This window comes from Pholis gunnellus (assembly GCF_910591455.1).
Source record: "Pholis gunnellus genome assembly, chromosome: 3".
NCBI classification, from domain to species: Eukaryota; Metazoa; Chordata; class Actinopteri; order Perciformes; family Pholidae; genus Pholis; species Pholis gunnellus.
In genome coordinates, this window is record NC_136529.1 from 2821743 (window position 1) to 2842151 (window position 20409).

General features: G+C 42.7%; 1 protein-coding gene across 1 annotated transcript; it reads right to left on the minus strand.

The window, feature by feature from the left end:
* Positions 1-522: 522 nt before the first annotated feature.
* Positions 523-16614, minus strand: atxn7l2a (ataxin 7-like 2a; the record flags this gene model as incomplete). The annotated part of the gene is made up of 10 exons (XM_079184918.1): positions 523-810; positions 2488-3496; positions 5264-5385; positions 5926-6106; positions 8048-8256; positions 11199-11281; positions 12950-13206; positions 13946-14285; positions 15387-15455; positions 16485-16614. 10 exons carry the CDS (start codon positions 16612-16614, stop codon positions 793-795), a joined length of 2418 nt encoding a protein of 805 aa, XP_079041044.1. The 3' UTR covers positions 523-792.
* Positions 16615-20409: the final 3795 nt, after the last annotated feature.

Genomic DNA, 20409 nt, shown 5'->3' on the forward strand with positions numbered 1-20409 from the left:
TTGATATTTAACATATTCCTATAGTGGTTCCTTTATTTTAATGTTCATCTTAACCTTGTCAACCCTGCAATAATCAGCTGTAACCTATTCACAGATGGTTTTATTTTGAAATGCACAACTGTTTTTCCCACCACCCTTTTTATAAAATAATGTTTCGGTGTTGCAGCTGGTGTCAGGTGCGCAATGCAAACGTCACATTGAACAAAGTGGGAATCACTTTTAAACAACTTCAACAGAACCAAGTTAACCTAGTTAACAAGCACAGTATCTAAACTTGGCTGTAGTAATGATAACCATAAAGCAGTCTGTGGCTTCATTATTCCACACACTGATGCCCAACTTAGAACAATACTATTATACGCTGTGGAGAGTTTAGTGAATGTGAAGAAAATGTGACATTTAAGAAAAAAAACAAGTATGGAGAGCTTTAAATTAAAACTTATAGCCTTAAAAATAAGTCACAGAAACCAAGTGTAAAGGACATTTTAATCCATTTTTATAAATCAACATATTTAATTTAGCAGCATAACCGGACGGTCTTGAGGTATTTTTAGATCCATACTCTGAATTTCATCCCACCCTCCCTCAGACATTTGCACAGACTGACACACCCAGCTGTGATTCACACACACACAAACAGATCCATACCGCACTAACTGTGAGCGCGCACACACGCATACATCCATCCACGCATACATCCATCCATCCATCCACCCACACGTGAGTCCTGTTGGCTCAGTCTTGGACTGAGCGGAGCTGGCTCCCTCTTAGTGGCTTGTAAGGCAGGCACACTTAATGGTGCAGTTTTGGCTGTGGGACAAAAGAAACATTTGAAATTGTTACTTTTATTTTGGCAACTGATATGTACAGATATTCACTTGAGAACCATACCAAATGAAGTAGAATAAAACAGACTGACATACGTAGTGTCAGTCAAGTGAGACGAGGAGTAAAAGAATCTGACTGCTGGATAAGACACTTCCTTAATGTTTAGTTGATGGTAAAACTCGACTCATTTCATTTTTGGGGATTTGGGGGTGCAACAGTAGGGCACTGGGTGACACAAGTGTTGCGAAAAAGTATCAATACTGAATATTTGAAACGGTTCAATACTCATTGTACCAGCTGCCCTCTCTGCTCTCTCTTCCCCCCCGACCACTGCTATTTATGTTTTAATCTAAATCTAAACTGTTATGCCCTCAATGTTTTTGCCAAAATTCCAGTAACGTGACAACGCGAGGCTGCACTGAACCAGAATCAGGGGTTGTGCCTTTAAATAGGACCACGTTGCTCTGTAGTCTGGGTAGCTTTCAGTTGAAGATGAATATCTGACGAGGCTTCAGCTTCAAGCTGCTGACCACAGTAACTGTGCCTTTTAAATCACAAAGTATACATCTCATTATTGCAGTCTCTGTCTATCAGACGCCACTGATTGTTGCCATGGAAACAGCCTGGAGCGTAAGGTGACACTTTTTAGACCTAAAGTTCATCCATTCTTCATGTTTTGTAACTAACTTGTGTTAGACAAGTCTAAAATCAGAGCCAAGGCACGATAAGTTGGGGGGACCAGTCCACAGAACACCAACCACATGTTGAGATTTTTCTTTAGACATTATCTGAATAGTACAGCAGGTATCGTCTTCCATTAAACATAGTTGTCGACAGAAAATTGTCCAATGTTTTTGGAGGAGACTCTGGAAAGCTAGTAGCTGGCTCCTTCGCAGCTTGAATTCAGTTACAACGGCGACCCAGTGTCACATCAACAGAGTTACAAGGAGTCAGTAGAAACCTCTAAAACCACCACTGCCAACGAGTGAGTGTCTGATGCTCAAAACATGACCTGTCTGCTGCATATTCCTTTAAACACAGGCTGACCTTACATGATCAATGCTTGTTCTTAACGACGCCGCTAATTTGCCTGAATTGGACTTTTCAATGCTGTGTTTGGGAATACAATAAAGGTGTGTTATACGGGCAGGGTAAGCAGGTAGGTCGTTGTTTCTTTAAATATGTAGGAAGCAGCCACAAGTCATAACTGTGATGGTGAGAAAAGAAAAAACAACCAGGATCAGTGTTGTGTTGTCAGATTGGTACTTGGTAGTGCACACTTTCAGCCATTCCACTGATTCTAACTCATCATGTTGGGACAGGAACTTTTTACCACGCCAGGAGAAAAGCTGCATATTGTAACTTTAACTGCCACCATTTTTTTTGGTCAATTCAGTAACACTTTGTATTGGGCGAAGGTCAATTATAACGTTATTAGGATGTTTTCAAATGTCACCTTGTAAAATGTAATTTTCAGCAAGAAACGTGAGGCAGATCATGAGTAATGGTAATAAAGGAATGTATGTTGTGTGACATGGTATTTATTGTTTTTCATCTAGGTATTGAATTGGGTATTGAGAATCGTGGAATTTCGACTACTACATCTCTGGTGTTGTGACGTCCCTTCTTAATTCCTGCTTCTCTCGGCTCCTAACTCACCTTCTGAGTACCCAGTTTCTTCTCCACGCCCCCAGCCAGCCCCCCGCTTTTGCTGTCCTTCCAGGGGTAAAAGTTAGAGCGCGGAGAGGAGGAGGAGGTGGCAGAGCTGGAAGAGGAGGAGGGCAGGCGGTGCGCTGAGGGTTTTGAGGACGGCGAATGCTCCTCCATGCCGCCCCCTTTGCGTTTCTTCACAAGCCCCTGGTGCTCAAAGCCCCTCCCGCTGCCCGGCCCGTGCAGTCCTGAGTCCCCCACACCGCCCCTGCTGTGGGAGTTGTTGGTGGCGGAGGAGGGGTCTGGGGATGATGAATGGCCCAGAGGAGTATGTGTCCGTCTGTAGGTCCAGACCGCCTTGGCGGCTGGTGAATGGGACTCTGAAGGGGAGGGCTGGGGTCGGGGTTTGCTGCTGTGGGAAAGCGTGCCATTGGTCTGTCCGTGGGGGAGAAGGGAGGAAATCGGGGGTTTAGAAGAGGAGGATGAGGAGCAGGAGGAGGAGGAGCAGGACGAGGAGGAGGAGGAGGAGGAAGAGGAAGAAGAAGAGGAAGAGGCAGCAGAAGGTGGGCGGCCCCGGTCCTGGAGGAGGATGCAGTTCCTTTCGGGGCCTGAGTGCTCTCCTTCCTGTGATGGGGCCTTCCGCTTGCGGAGGGCAGCGGCGGCAGCGGCCTCTTCTCGCAGCTTCAGCATCTGCTTGCTGGGACGCCCCACGGGGTTCTTGGGTCGCCCGGGACCCCCCTGACGCACCGTCACAGGCTTACCCGGAGACACGATGTGGCCACCACCGATGCTGCTCCCGCTGCCCCCAGAGTTCTCCGACTGTATGGCTGCCGAATTTCTCCCTGGACCACGACTGGAAGAGGAGCAAGAAGATGCAGTTTTGAGGGAGGAGCTGATGTGACTTCCTGTGCGGACCTTGGAATGTAATGATGAGGAGGAAGTGGAGGAGGGAGACGAGGAAGTGATGGTCTTGGCTGAGGAAGGCGGAGATTGAAGGTCTGTGGCTTGAGGTATTTTCCTGTAAAATAGGTAAATCAATAAATGAAACAGCCATTAGATCAGAATAAAACGTATCAACACTGTTCTATAGCAAGAATGTGAAGCATTAGAATTGAACATGGGATGCTTAACTAGCTGTAACATAGCAGCAAGCAGTCAGGAGTGTGCAGCCTCTGTATCTGATCATTTACTGTATTTACGGAGTTGAATTAATATTTCGAATTATATAAATGTATCTAAAATGTTTTATTTGAAATCTTTATGATATAAAATACAAATATCGTTAGTTGACAAGAGTTTTGTATTCGCCATGATTTCTACACTATTTCTACTTATTCTTGTTTTTATCGTTCTTGTTTGATTTGGTTTTTGTAATTAAGAGACTGAGTTCAAATAAGGGCTGCTCTCAACATTTTCACACAATGAAGATGCAGTATGCCAATCTTCATTCAAAAATATAGTGGTTCTGATTACAAAGCAGCTACACTGAAGCACAGATTTGCTGCAGGGCTCTGCTGATCTCAAACCTTTTCTATGCCCCTGAAGCAGTGACAGCCATGGCTACCTCTTTTATTCTATTGGCAATATAAGGTAACATTTCTTAGAAAAGAAAAAAGTATTCAGGAAACAGGTATGTTTATTGGCTCCAAATGGGTATGAAAATGAGGTCTAGCCCTGCATGTGTTTTGGGAGCAGCAGCTGGCCCCATAACGTAGTAACATTAGTAGTAAGAGCCCTGCTGAGTTCTATGAGAAACCTGGATCTGAACAATAAAGAATATTTTGGGGGAAAATGCTTTTTTTTCATGTGAGCCGTAGCGGTTTAGTGAGCTAGGTGTCATGCTCAGATAAAGGTAGGGGTAGTCTGTACGAAACCATAGTCAGAAAGCTGTGGACAGTATAACCTGTGTGTGTGTAATGTTGTTCATCAGGTTTGTGGCCCGTCATGAACGGAATATCACAGGAGCATCTAGAGGAAATGATTTTACATCTGGCACAGACGGCTAGCAGGACTATATTACAAGTCGATTAGAAACTGGAGTTAGGGTTACTCACTGTGACCTCACAAAACAGGATTAGCCACAACTCAAGAATCGATATGACAATTTCACAGGATAAAGACATGGATGTAAACTGCAACATGTCCCATTTTCCAATGAGCTTTTTTCTTTTGTGCATATAAACGCAGTCAGTCTCCATCTTACAGCCAACTTCACAGACTCCTCACTACTGCTATTCTGGGCAGCAGAGAACACCATCTGCTTCAGCTCCTAGTGACTAAGAAGTGGGTTACACTCAAGTGTATCAAAAGGGAAGGATCTGATGTCACTAGCCCTTCATGTTTACAGTGGTTGAAAAGAAAGATTGGCAAATTTCAACTGAGTGATCAGGATGGTGGCAGAGCGTGTGTCTTCTAAAGTAACAGTCCTGAACATTTCTCGGGTCGGCAGCTCATTTTTTCAGATCCGTGATTGGAACCACTTCAATATACTGGACAGGAGGCAGAGACAATTCTAGCCCATTGAAAACCCTTGGTGACCTTGTGGTATTACTCTCAGCTTATTTTATTTCATTGAAAAATCAGTGGTGTGTGTACAAAAGTACCAACATCACAACCTTTGGACAACAGCCAGTCTTATTTTCAGTGACAGAATATACATTAAAGCAGTTTACTATAAACGCCAGTGACAAAAAGTAACCAAAGTTAATACTTTCTTGCAAAAACTCGGAAGAATCAGCACCATAAAAGCAGAGCACGAGCAGGAATGTGAGCTGGAGTTTCTTACTTCCAAAGATGGGCGCTGATGTGCTGCTCCAGCATGCTGCTGAGAGCCGACCTCAGGTGATGAAGTCTCCTGTCAAACGTGTAGATGCCGTGACCCAGCGAGTGGCTGCCAAACGAACACACCTAGAGAAACAAGCTGCTTATAAATCTGTGTCTCCTGTGGTTACTGTTTCACTTAGATAAATAGTGAAGATATCTTTGGATTCAGTGTGTTATTGGCGTGTTATTGGCGTGTTTTCTGCTGTTTCGGTTTTCCGTGTTAGCATTTAGCTTCTTCTTATTAGCGTCTACCGGAGTGTGTTGTTGGCTCAGCCATGGTGAAAAAAGAGTGATATTGTGGACATTCTTTTAGTTGCTTATTTGAGTTTGTGTAGAATTGTGTTTGGAGTGTGTACACTGGCCTGCAGGATAGTGTTGAACAGAATCTCTTCGTTAATTTGGTATATAGCATGTATGAAGCATTAATAATATTTTTGTATGAAAAGTCCATTCTACGACATCTGGAACAGAGCCTCGGAACAGAACGGAGACCTTTTGGGTGTCTTTGGGTACAAGAGGTTTTAAACAACTGAGAAAAATATCAGGATTTAGCTCCTGGACAGTTTTGGCAGGAACTCCCTGGTACTCTTTACCCCTTGTTAAACCCAAGTACAAACTGCTCACCGCTAGTGGTCTGGGATGTGCAGCAGAAGATGGGAACTCGACGGGCTCCTCGGGTCCTTCTGCCTCACTTTCATCACTGGAGATCCGTCCATAGACGAGAGGTGAGGGGGCTCGGAGACTTCCCTCCTCCTCACGCTGCTTCTTCTCCTCTAGGTTGCTCTCTGACACGGCAGTAGGCCGACTGTAAAACAAACAGTACGACGTTTGGTTTTTCAGAGACACTATAAATAGTTCATATACAATCATATACTGATGCTCACTGTCTACGTCTCCAACACCCAGGAACATGATCTGGTTAGACCAGGAGTCGGCAACCTGCGGCTCCGGAGCCGCATGCGGCTCTTCAGCCCCTCTGTTGCGGCTCCGAGTCTACATCCACACTAATACGTTTTCGTTTTAAACGATCTCCATCAGTAATACCCGACCTTAAATAAAAATGTTTTAATATTTTGTCAACTAAAATGTGCTACACATCCTATTACACCTGTCAAGTGCCTTTCCCTGCAGGTGGCTGATCATGATCTGCAGAGCCCCGCCCTCAGTAAACTATCAATGGATAAATCCCAAAACAGAAAAGTCACGGAGGAAAATAGAGAGTTTAATTATGTGTGGACGTATTAATTTACTTTCACTGCCAACGATGCTGGCTTACCTGTATGCTTGATATGTGCAACAAATGTAATGTTGGAAGTCACTTCCAGAACAAGCACACAGCATTTGCTGAAAAGTATCAAGCTGGAGATGAGCGACAAAGAGCGATTCCTCAACTGCTGCAGCAAACTGAGCAAGTTTCTTTCTCCTCTTCATCAGAGTTTGATGTTGTTATAACAGGTAAAATAGCAATAAAATGTCAAGAATTGTCTTCATTCTTGTTCTATATTTTCATAAATACAACAAATTAGTTTTTGAATATATAATATAACTATATATAAAACTTTATAAGCTGTCATATCAAATAGCTTTTGCGGCTCCAGACAAATTTTATTTGGTGGAAAATAGAGCAAAATGGCTCTTTGGATAGTAAAGGTTGCCGACCCCTGGGTTAGACCCACTCAGCTGCTGCTTTATTAGGTACACCTAAACTAATCAGCCCTACATGAAGGTTAACATGGTCAGTTTTTGTTAAAACTGAGGATTCACCTTTATGACCATTGTGATGGATGCTTGTTATGCTGTTGAAATGTATTGATTTATAATGGAGGGGTGTTATTTAGCCTCTATGATATAACATATGGAGCGGATAAATTAACAAACACCTCTCTAAAACAGTTTCCACTATCACTGACTATAACCTTAATGAAGGAGGATTTATTGCACACCTGTTGTGTTAGACTGAATTCATTTAAGCTAGAGGTACCTAATAATCTGGCAGCGTGTGTAGATTGAGTTATTTCATTAGCATCTATCAAAACAGATTCTAAACCCACTGCACAACCAGGTAATGTTACACCAAATTCAGACCGAAGGTACTGCAGGTCTGAATGGGTCAACATGGTGTCAGGAGTTTAGCTTCTGCTACGTGACAGTAGTGATTACTTTAGACTCTCATTGTCTGATGGACAGGGTCTTAATGATTCCATCATAATCTATTATTACATGAGCCTATTTAAAAGTGGAGTCTGATTCTAATCCAATACACACTGTCAAATTACAATTTACAAGAATTGAACTTAATTGACCTGCTGTAGTGTGAACTCAAACCTTCCTCTGGTCAGCATGGACTTAAGGGATACTACAACCCAACTTGTTCCAGTTGTGACACAGATCCCTGGGCTTTGGCCATCAGCCGATACCGTTGTTTAACGAATAAGCTTTATGCCTCAGTGTGGAAGTGACTGGCATCAGTCTTATATGTGTATGGAAACATCAGGTACATAATGGTACCCGATACCAAATCGTCCCATTGTCACGATACCCGATCCAGCTGTCTGAGTCCTTATCGGACCGATACCGGATAATGAGTATCGGTGCATCTCTAAGTTAAACTGGGGGCTCGCTTGTGTGTATTCATTTGTGATGATTGATTGATGATTGACTGATGTGATGGATTATAATGTCCAGAACTGTTCACCGTACACACTCGTGTATGCATCACAAGCTAGCCTCAGTGGAGTTCCCTCACCTGAAAGCAGGGAGGCTGGCCAGAGGTCTCCTGCAGTGGGGAGCTCCAGCCTGCTCCTTGGGGGCCTCTGGGCTGGGGGATCCAGCGGAGGAACCTCCCTCCAGGCATTGGGCCCCTTTCTCACGAACCTTGGTCTTCAGTTCCGCCACTAGATGGTCAAAGTTCTTGCTGCGGCCCATCACTTTCCTTCGCTGGTGGATGGAGTGGATCTGAGTACACAGGATACTGGCAATTAGTCACCATTTCACTTTGATGGATTTCATTTCAAGTAGATAGCTAAAATTTGTATCTGGCCAGTGTCACAAAATTAAGGATTGGCCTGCCAAGTCAGATGGTTGACTTAAAGCATAATATAATAAGTAGTGCTGGGCAACGATTACATTTTTTACTCGCGATTAATCGCATGATTTTTTTGCGATTAATTGCATTGTTATGGCAAAGTTCAATTATGAATTCAAAAGTAGTGTATTGCGCAGTTTTATTTTAAAAGTACTGCTATATGAACAAAAGTGCAATCATATTTGGTTTGTATCCACTTCTCTGTGGCATTTGTTAGCTCGTCTTGCTTTTGTTTATCTGTACTTCTCCCACACGCTGCATCCAACGTAGTCTGCCGAAGACTTCCTCCACCGTAGCCAGTGAGCAACGGACTTTCAAAATAATCATTTAAAAAAGAAATAACGCGATAAGAACGTGTTAACTTGCCCAGCACCAATAATAAGCCTTAGGATGCTTAACTTGAGGTATAGAGGTGCTTTATAGCAGCAGTGCTGTGACTGACGCCCAGCAACATCAATGACCTGTACTGTGCAGCAGGGTGCAACTCCACCAGTCCAAACAACCTGCAGCACATGCTACAAGGTTCAACCTACTCTAATCACCACGGAGCTTAATATAGCAGGTTGTAGGTTAAAAGAGAGGAAATGAAGAAGGCACAGTTATTAATACAGTTAATCTCTTTAGGGAAACTCAGATCTTTATGTAGAGGTTAGTTTATACACAAGCAGTACCTAAACACATGCAAATATACAGTCAGGGCCATAAGGATTTGGACTGTGACACAATTTTTCTAATTTTGCCTCTTTACACGACTCCAATGGATTTGAAACTAAGTAGTCAATATGTGGTTGAAGTGTTGACTTTCAGCTTTAATTCAATGGATAAAACTAAAATATCACAATAACGGTTTAGGAATTACAGCCATTTTTTACACAGCCTCCCACATTTTCAGAGAAGGACTTCTTACTGGAACTGAAACGATGTACTGGGATTAAAGATTAAACTCTTTAACTTTCAGTAAGTGACAAACTGCGTTAGTTTTTTTACATAGTAACGTTACTACTGTGCATTTGTCTATCGTGATGTTTTTATGAATAGTATTTGAATGGCTCGTGCTCTTGTGTGGTGGAATGTGTGGATCCGCTGCAGGTTTGCTGGATTGATGTGTCATAATGAGGTTATTAGGAGGTAATCAATCCAACAGAGCACCTTTGGGATGTGGTGGAACGGGAGATTCGCATCATGGATGTGCAGCCGACAAATCTGCAGCAACGGCGTGATGCTCTCATGTCAATATGGACCAAAATGTGTGAGGACTGTTTCCAACACCTTGTTGAATCTCTGCTACGGAGAATTAAGGCAGTTCTGAAGGCAAAAGGGGTCCAACCCGGTACTAGCAAGGTGTACCTAATGAAGTGGCCGGTGAGTACATATTAAAAAAAAACATTCAATTTGCAACGAAATCCAACAGAAAAAGCTAAATCTACCGTTAGAGCTGGAACCAGATAATGAGATCTTTTAGAAAACTAATCCATTCATTGTTTGGTCCCTTTTTCCATTATCATTGAACTGATGCATCAGTGTTGCTTATAAACCTTGAAATGACAACATGAGGTGTTTCCTTCCTAGGAGCAGGTGGAAGAGAGAACAGTCTGTCACCTACAGAGCAGGTAGTAGGTAAAGGTTGTGCGTGTCTTTCCCGTCACTCCTGTCATTTCCTGTTAATCAGGTCATCCTGTCTACTCGGCTGGATGTGGCCTCTCACACTCACTTCCTCCTTCACACATCAGCCACCGTATAAGGACTCTTCCTGTGCTGGGGGCCATTTCCACCACTCACTCGGTATCAGTCAGTGATCACCAGTAACAAGGAGTGACTGCAGTGTATTTTGTTTGAAAACTCTTACAATTGCATTTCATTGTTGAAAATGGATATCGTCTCTTATAAAACCGTCAATTGTGAGATAGGGTGGACCGTTAGGGAATGTTAACGCCCTCTAATCAGACCTCCGGTCCACACAGTGTCTATCGTTCTTACTTTTTCAGTAACCACTGTGTAGCATTACAACCACAGCACAAGCCTGTTCTCTCCTTTCTGTGGGCGGGACATTAAGCTATCAGCACATTACAACATCTGGTGAATCAGTTTTAATGACGGATTATCTGGTGATAGCAATGTACTATCCTGAGCTGTGACAATAGTGTGTCGATAAAGCATTCATCTCTCATTTAGCTTGCTAGTTCCACCGTATTCGCATGCTAACTGATTACAGAGCAGCGGGCTGCTGATCAGCTGGGTCCACAGCCAGAAGCAGAGCGATGAACACCTATGGGAGGTGTTGGAGCCGTGTATTCAACAGCACTCTCCACATAATTCTAAACACCAAATGGAGGAATATCTTCTAGAAGAATGGAGTTCATGCCTTTAACAGAGTTCCACACACTTGGAGTACTGAAGCTGTCCTGGAGGCGGGTGGTGCAACAAGAGCTTCATAACATCTACATCTTTCTTAAAGAAAAAGATATGTTTGAATGCATTTATGAAAAGCGTCAGTGTCAGGGATATCTCTACCATAGACATATGTCTGTGTGCTTTAAACTATGTGATTAAAGAACTATGCCAAACATGTCGTGGGACTTGTTGGCTGACGAACGAAGAGACCACAAACTGTGTATTGATTAGCTCAAAAGCTGAGGGGAGAGGATGAAGCCTCTCAACCTCTGACTGAACTTCACAGAGGGAACAGAGAGGGAACAAATAGAACAAGAAGAAAGAGAGAATGAGAAAGAAACATTTCAAAGACATGAGAGTCTGAGGCACAAGAACGTAGGGCATTGGTGTGGAGAAGCAGAGCTGTGTGTTTGGAGCTTACATTGCATGTCAGGAGTCGAGTGCAGACCTTCTTCCTGTCAGGGTCAAGGACGCCACAGTGTTTGTCCAAGTCACACTCCCTCTCTGAGGAAACACAGAGAGCATCTCAGCTACAGCGTCACACAGTCACCAAATCACAACAGAGCAGCAGCTCATAGTGCTGGCAGTGTACAGGGTTTCCCACAGGCTTCTGTGAGACTCAGAAGGACATGTTGCACAACTTAAAAAGGTAATGCATCAGTTATCTTTAGGCAACTCAAGAACTGTACGTAAGTATGATTGAGGTACTTGAACTTTACTTGAGTATTTCTATATAACGTTACATAAAATGGAAATACTCAAGTAAAGTTATACTTCTACTCCATAGCAGAGGAAAATATCTGACTTTTTACTTCACTACTTTTATTTGACAATATTAGTAAGTAGTGAGGCCACTTCCCAGATTCAGATTCCGAATACAAAAACTATGGTGTATTAAGTAGTATATACCCTGATTATTAAGTATATAAAGCAGTTCAAATAAGCTCCACATTTACCAGCTGCAACATTAAAGTGATGAACACATACAAAAAATATATTCCAATGACATACAGTAATGCTATTCTGAAATGGGCCCTTCTACATAATGAGGAGCCTACTTTCACTCGTGGAAGTTTACTTTTACTATATTTTAATGCCAATATTTTGTATTATAACATTTTGAATTCAGGACTTGTATTCGTAACAGTATTTCTACCAAAAAAACATAAAATTCCACCAAAATGTTTTCTACAAGCTGGATTCCGGCCACCGTGTGTTTTTTGACATCTTGACAACACAGGAGGCCATTCAGCCACGTTCTTTAGTGGCTTGTCTGCCAAGACACGCTTCCAATTTAATGAGCGCTATACCGAATAGTCCGAAGCTATGTTGATAACGTTGACATTAGAATTCTAAAATCCTTCTGCAGAAAATTATGAGCACCGCTCCAAAAATTTCCAACGATCATTAATATCCTCTGCTCTCGTGTTTCACCAAGTACAGGGCTCTCCACAGTAGAGACCGCTGAGGTGAGGACAATCTGTACTGGTTACAAACAGGTTTGGTAGTGAATAGTATTGCACATTTTGTAGAATTAGATCACATTGGTGGATGCGTAGGATTGTTTCCACTTGTGTAATCGAAGTGTTTTCAATAACTTAAGAGTGTTGTTAAGTCCAAAAGTCAAAAATGATTTTAAAAAAAAGATAGAAAATTCACAACATGTTTTGATGTAACGCAATATCCTGTTTCAATCCATATTTGATAGTTTTAAACCTTCCAAAAGTATGTATTCATTAAAGAAAGGGTAGTACCAGACTCACCCTCTCTGTCTCTCTTTCTTGGGCGTGTGCTATCCAGAGGAAATACGCAATTACAACTAGCCAAACCAATGACAAGAAACGTTTTGGGATTGCTGGTGACAGCCGTAGCGTCAGAATTGTTACTTTTTAAGCATGCAATGAATGCCATTAGCACCGCTGCGTGTGTTGGTGCGTACGGACATTACTTTGCAGTTGTCAAGACAGTAGAAAAAAGATTGTCGTCATAACTTTTGCAGAGTTGTAAAATCCTGATTTATTATGATTACTATAATTCAGTTTTGTGTCTAAGAGATAGGACTATGATTATTTTGCAGGTCAAAATGACCAGTAGATCAAACTAGATGATACGTATATATCCTTCAACTGCGTACTCTTTCCACATTACAAAAATTGCTCTATTTGTACTCACTGGAGGCCACTTTGTTGTAGGGTCTGGGGATCCGGTGGCCTAGCCCTGCAGAGCCCAGGGGGGAGTCCTTCCTCTGGCTCTGAGTCGGGGGCCGTTCGCCGGGTGAAGGCCGACCAGGCGGGGTGCCTCCGTGCGGCCAGGGCGGATCTCTGAGTGATTGCGGTGGGGAGCTCATTGGAGGCTCCAGAGACGGCGGCTGCTTGAATACTGACGACTCTGTGTGGCCGCTATGGGAGGACTTCTCCAGCGGGGAATGTCTGGGTGATGGAAGAGGAAGGCCAAGTCCAAAATTAGATGCACTGCTTAACACTGGCAAAATAATGTAAAAAAGAAAAGAAAAAAACCCTGCCTGTTTAAAGTAATTGTTTGGCTTTAACCTGATCACACAATCAGAGACAGCATAATGTGGTCAGTACAGAGGTTGTTCATATACATTTAGTGCAATTGAGGCTGGACCAATACATATATAACCAGCTAATATATTATAGTTCAGCCTTCTGTTCTTGGCATTTTATAAAAACATCTTTCAGCCCTACCAGGGATCAACAGGAAGGGTTGCCAGGTTGCCAACCATTTTAAACAATTGGCAACCAATTATTTCTAACAAATAAATACAAACAGCCAAAAATAAAACACATTTTTAATATCCGTTTCATTCATGATATTTAAATATAGCTGTTAGTCAGAATAAGAACCAATCAGCGCTGAGATAATAGTGAAGCATACACATTACATGTATATATGTGACATTTTCATGATTAAGCTAACAGATAACTGCATAGTATCTTAACTACTCAATATAAGATGACTGGCAACCGTATTTTCAGTTTCAGCAACCAAAAACTGATGGCTGCTTGCCAGCCTGGCAACCATTTTTAAAAGATATTATTGAGCCCTGATGGACATAACTAAAGTTGTTTTTAAGTAAACAAACAAACAACGGAAGTATTGCATTAGTGCCCCTGAGGCCTGGTTAGCACTCCACTCTGTTCTTACCGTGCTCCATCCTTGGAGTTCTTGGAGTGTCTGTGCTGGGGTGGAGTGGAAGGCGAAGGTGGGGCCGCCCGTGGCTGCCCGACCGACTGGCCGCGACCTTCCCAGGATGAAGCAGAAGCAGCATTGGTCCCATGGGAAGGGGAATGGCCGTGGTGGAGCCTCGGCTGGGCCTGGGGTGCAGGGGTGGGAGAGCGCAGTCGGGCGTACAGCTTGGCCAGAGGGCCGTGTCGTCGCTCGCAGTGCTTTTCGAACGCCTGTGGCTTCACTACCTGGCCACAATGGCTGCAAACCACCAGGTAGAAGTCATCATGGCCGGGGTAGAGGCCAAAGATGGACATGTCTTCAAGGAGAGGGAATACAGTAAACACAGACTGCAGAAGTGGTAACATGGCAAAGTCACTATTTAAAGCAGGCAAAGATGATGCTGTATTATGGAAAGCCAGTTTCCAGTTGGTAAATGCCATTTGATAGGTTATCAGTGTCCCCAAACTTTCTGCATTCTGACATTGTCATCTAGGAAATACCTGTAGTCATCTACTGGTAATGATGTAATCAGTTTAAATAAAAAATATAAACATTTAACAATTTCATTTTGTGAGTCTTTTACTAGGTTATTATGAAATGCAATGGCTGGACATTAATATGAGGGTTGCCCCAATCGATTGACCACTGATCCTTAACGGATGATATTTGTTCTAAAGAGTTGTATTGCTGGTCGATCAGATAAAGCAAAGGACATGAGACGTTAAAATGACTTCACCAGAGTTGTGTCTCTTTCACACAGCCTGATCAAAGTGGGACTGTTGCGTCATTATTCCACCGAGCTGTACTTTTAGAAAGTACCAACACAGAGCGGTGGTGGTGGGGAGCATTGTTGCTAAGGCAGCAGCGGAGGTAGTCACGGAACCAAATTGATGTCTGAGTAAAAGGGACAGCCGTCGTCACAGGTCTACACACTAGACGCAGACGCTGTTGTGTCACATAACGTCACGCCAGCATGCCGTCTAAAATCTACCCTGGACAGATGGATATTGACCCCATGTGACATAGATGCAGCATAAGTGGGAGACGGTGCACATACTTACAAACACTATCAAAGTCTTTTGATTGGATTTGTCATGCTCTGACAGAGAGTGTCTGTCATACAGCTGCTGCTACAGACAGCCAGGCTGGGTGCCAGAAGATGCCTAATCACACAACACTACCCAGCTTTAATACTCGCCCTGGTCTCTGCAAACCAGTACCTTCATTATCTCTGATCAAGGCTGCAGACCAAAGAGAAGCTGAGGCACAGGTCACTGAGGTATTACAGGTGGACGTACTTGCACGGTCCCGCAAGCTCACACTGGTAGCGCCATCAGTTTATGCTTTCATGTTTTTAGATGTCAACAAAACAACAACAGACTTTACTATGTCTTGTGGATGATAGTGTGTGACTTACCCTCCTTACTGAGTGACATAGCCTCTGCAGCCTTTTTGCCATTCTTGCTGCACTCATCCCCATCAGGCCCTGTAACATCACACATACATGCACATGTTCAACAAGCCCCTTGAGAGGTCATGTTTTCCAAAAGTTCTATGTCAGGTTCACTTGCAACACGAAGCCTAAAACCGTATGGCACACATTATGCACATGAACAGGCCCTCAAACTGTGTTATACAAAGGACTGATATGCAGGTCCTCTGCTTTTCTGCTGACAATTTTAGCTTATAATTGTGTCCGTTTTCCAACAACAATAAGCAGCTATGGGTATTGTGTGGTGGAGGAGGACTATATTTGATAGTTATGGACAAAGTAGCAGTTGTAGGGATGCCAGGACAATGAGTGAGCGCATATACTTAAAGATGGGAAGGGCAATAGCACTTTTGGAGCAGAAGTCAAACATATGAGATTGCCTGTCGCATACAGACACGTTAATATCAGTTAAATGGAGGCGCTGACGCTAGCATTGAGAAGAGAACATTGAATTGAAGCGAAAAGAACACAGAGTAACGTTAGCTCATATCAAAGGCTGGGCCAGCATTTACATGGTGGCAACAGCATCAGACTCCTCCTCCATCACCGGTGTCTACACTTAAGCCTCCAAGCTAGCATTAGCATGCTGACGCTAACTGCCTTATCGTCAATGGCTAGTCTGGCTCGCTTGTTAGCTCGCTAGCCTAGCTTTCCACAGCAAGAAGTTGCTCGCCCAACCATCCACACTAGCCTCCTTCCGCTCTGATGCCACCGCTGCCCGGCTGGTTTCACTAAAATGAAACGCATCCATTAAACACTGGCAGCTTGTTTCATGGTCACCGCTGTTAAGCACACACTATAATGACTATATCTGAATAACTATCACTTGTTTTCTCTTGAAGACAGCGTATGCAGTGGGACCTGGGAGAGAGCAACATGTTACCCATCCAGCACTAGGACCCGGCAGGGTCTTTGTTTGGGTAACATGGTTAGCTCTGTCCTCCGTTTCCACGAAAATAAACCAGACTGCTTTGGTTAAATTGCTTCGTAGCAGTCAGTGTTTGCGTCAGTGTGCTTCCTTACCATCCGCCGCTGTCACACCGGCCCACTCGGCCCAGGCAGTCCAGCTTTGACCCACGAAATCATCGAGGCTAGGCACCCGCCGATCCAGAGCAGCCATTACTTTTACTGCGCGTTCACGCACCGCCATCATCACTGCGCGGCAAGCAACTTACGTCATATCTCGCGCTCTCGACAGGATAGGAACTTCCTGCGTGCGCGTTCTTGGGACACCCACACAGAAGACTGGACTGGAGTAGAACATTTCTAAATTATGTCACTTTTTTTTTCTTTTCTAACCACTTTAAAAAATTGCAAAAAGTTAGGGAAAGCCCATGTTATTATTCATACATTGAAAACAGATGCATGCACTTCACAATTTACTCTTAAATAGTCGACACAAGACAACTTTTTTATGATAGGCAAATATCTGTTGAAGTGTAAACACCTGTCCATATCAATACAGACTTTGAGGCAAGGCAAGTTCATTTGTATCACACCTTTCAAACACAGAGGCACTGCAAATTATATTTGAAAACAATAAAATAGAGAAAAAATACAATATTCAAATACTTTGTTGATCCATAGGGGGAAATATGTATGTTAAAGTGGCTCATATATAAAAGCATAAAGAAATATAAGAAAATAACAAATAAAAAACTACTTAAATAGAATGTAAATGATGTTCATAATGCTACAGTATATAACACAATTATAAATGCAGTATTAATGGAAGTATTGCACAGTTGATTTAGTGTAGAAGTTATTGCACAGTTTATGCAGATATAAGTAAGGTGAACTGTAGGCTAAACTAAAGGCATGGCCCACTTCAATAACAGAGCTATTCCATCCTTTATATCTAATAAAAATCATGTAAAGATGTAAATCTGTTCGAGGGCACCACTGCAAGAACAAGTGCTGTTGGCCCGTTGAATAACTCTTTACATACATTATTGCCATCTACAGTACTACCAATGACTGCAGCCTCATTGTCTCCAGGATAAACACACTGCTGTTCACTGGGGGAGTGAAGTACAGAGAGAGCGTTTTCTTAAGTGGTGATCAGAAGTCACAGGTCCACACACATGCAAACACCTTTCCTAATCCCTGTAAGTGATTAAGCCTCACACAAGCGAGTCAGAGCCTCGCTGAAACACAAACTCACCGTGAGGACATGATGTAACTCTACTCCACATGTACACTGTGTATGTGTCTGGTATCTTGTAGTCACCATACATATGTCATATATCAAACTCAGGAACAAGATTTGTGCATCTGTCAGTGGGAATGAAATTCAATTTATACTGATGAACAATAATCAATGTTAATTTGAGTTAATAACAGTTCAACTACCTGGAAATAGATTGGATGAAATGTTTTTGGATGCATTTGATCAATATTGGAGACATGTCCATTTGCAAAGAACCTTGTCTAAATGGTTTGAAAGTTCTCATCCCTACATCAGGAACAATTGTACAACCTTTTGATCAAGCTCAAAGATCAGTAGACATATCTACTGATGATTGGAAGCCGTAGTTCAGTGACACAATGTACACATGGTATTGCAAACAAAACTGTTATATACTGTAACTGGAAATGAATACCAGTGGACCCTTGTTGGACATGTGAAGGGAGTGGTGCCTCTTTTCTTCATATTCGTTGGACATGTCCCGTACTTAAAGACTGGTGGAACTTTATCCAAAAGATTATTTTTGCAAGTGCTAAAGACACCGTTCATTGTTCATGTCGGGTTCGAACACAAATCTTTTAGTCATGTCTATTTTAAAATAATACTTTTCCACATTGAAATAGTTGCTGATAAGTGTGATTCCAATTTTAGAGATGGGTTACAAAATCTACAGTAATCATTCTGGACAAAAATGCACTCTAGAGTTCAACTGAGGTTTCAACTAAGTGTGAGATTGACAAATCAAGTATCGTCCCACTGTTTCAAGTGCTAAATCCACTCTCTGTTTTCTGAGACATGTGTTTCATTGCTGAGCTGCAGTGGAGGGATAGCAACACTTTAATAACACTGTCTCCTCAGAAGTCTATTGAAGTGGACTGTACTTTGGGTTATAAAGATACTGTATCAATGGTGGAATGTAACAAAGTAGATTTACTCAAAAACTGCACTCAACTGAGGTATTTGGCTTCTGACCCCTTCAGATGTCTGTGGGTTGTAAGCAATTCCACCAAAAAGAGACAATCCCCCTCTAAACTTCTCAGATGCTGCTCAATGTCAGTAAAACCAAGGAGCTGATCGTTGAATTCCCTGGGAATCAGCATCACAAACAACCTGACATGCTCATCACACATCTCCATCCTGGTAAAGAAAGCTCATAAACAGGTGTATTTCTTAAGCTGTACCGAGCTCTTGTTAGTTAGGCTAGGATTTTATTTGCCATATACATTTACACATACACAAAATTTGACCTCTGCATTTAACCCAAGCTCACAGGGAGCAGTGGGCTGCTGAGAAGCGCCCGGGGAGCAGTTAGGGGTTCAGTGTCTTGCTCAGGGACACTTCGACACATGACACGTCCCAGCCAAGGATCGAACCGTCGACCTTGTTACTTTTACAGAGGAGCAATAGAAAGCATCCTGACTGGAAACATTACAAACTGTGTACGACTCAGGACAGGAAGGTGATTAAAACCGCCAAGAACATCATTGCTACACATTACATCTAGCATCAGTGCTATTGGTGACAAGAGGTGCCTGCAAAGAGTCCAAAAGATATTAAAAGACAAAACCCACCCAACCACAACCTGTTCTCTCTGCTACCGCCGTACCACCAGACTTCAGAACAGCTTCTTTACTCTGGCTCTGAGATGCCTTAATTCATCCTTCACCCTCCATATACTGTATATTGTTTTCTGTTTTTTTTTTGTTGTGTAGCTAAACGGGACTGACATCTGCATTTCATTGTGCAACCCTGTTGTATAATGACAATAAAATAACCTTTTAACATGTTGCATCTATAGACGCTTGGGAAACGCCCCCAACAAAAACAGATACCTGAATTGGTGTCATGCCTCCATACTGCCATCAGTCTGGCCTTGTATCAGAAGAGCAGGGCTGGGCAAAGAACAGAACGCTGTTCACATCACATCTCACAAGTACCTCTAGTGGTCCACAGATTTTTAAAGGGATACAGGCTTTTCTATGATTGTTTAGCTCTTTTCTTGTCAAATACTAGATGCTTTCAACTCTTCAGGCCTCGAAAGTCCTTTTGATGAAGAACCCCTTAAGGTTTAAACTGCTCAAAATGGTTGTTCAGACAAACAACTTAACTCTAAGGGGTCGCAAGCTAAAAGGTTGGGGCAACATCTCTGTAGCATGTATAGTGTCTATTCTGGTAGCATCCCATTCTCATGGCCTCCGTGTTTCCTGCTGGTGGGAGAGAGGAGTGGTGCTGAGGAAGGACAAAGGGAGTGACTTCGCTCTCGGATGAATCTTCCACGGAGGGATGAAGCTGACAACCGTCTTTGATGCTAACCACTGACCCAAAAACATTTGGGTGAATTCATTTACCTCCATACACATCAGGCTGAGTCGCGCTATTAACTGACTAATGATCCAAACAGGAAACTGCAGTCTTTATGTGTGGAATTGTAGAATTCCTGAGTTTGGCACCTCACAGTTTTAGTTTGTTGAAAACACTTTAGAAGACTGACTTCCTGACTTAGTGGATCTGACCCAGAGATTCTGAATGGGCTGGAGGAAACATATGTAGACCAAGCAGGGTTGTCTAATTTCTACAAAATATATACCATAAGACTAATAAGAAAGATGCTCTCATCACACAAATATGTATACAAGTACATAATATATGTACCTATACATAATTCTGCACATAAATGTCTGTAGGAGGTACAGATATGCTAATTTATAATTTATAAAGCCATTTTGCAATGTGATAAAGAAAGGAGACAGAATGCAGTAG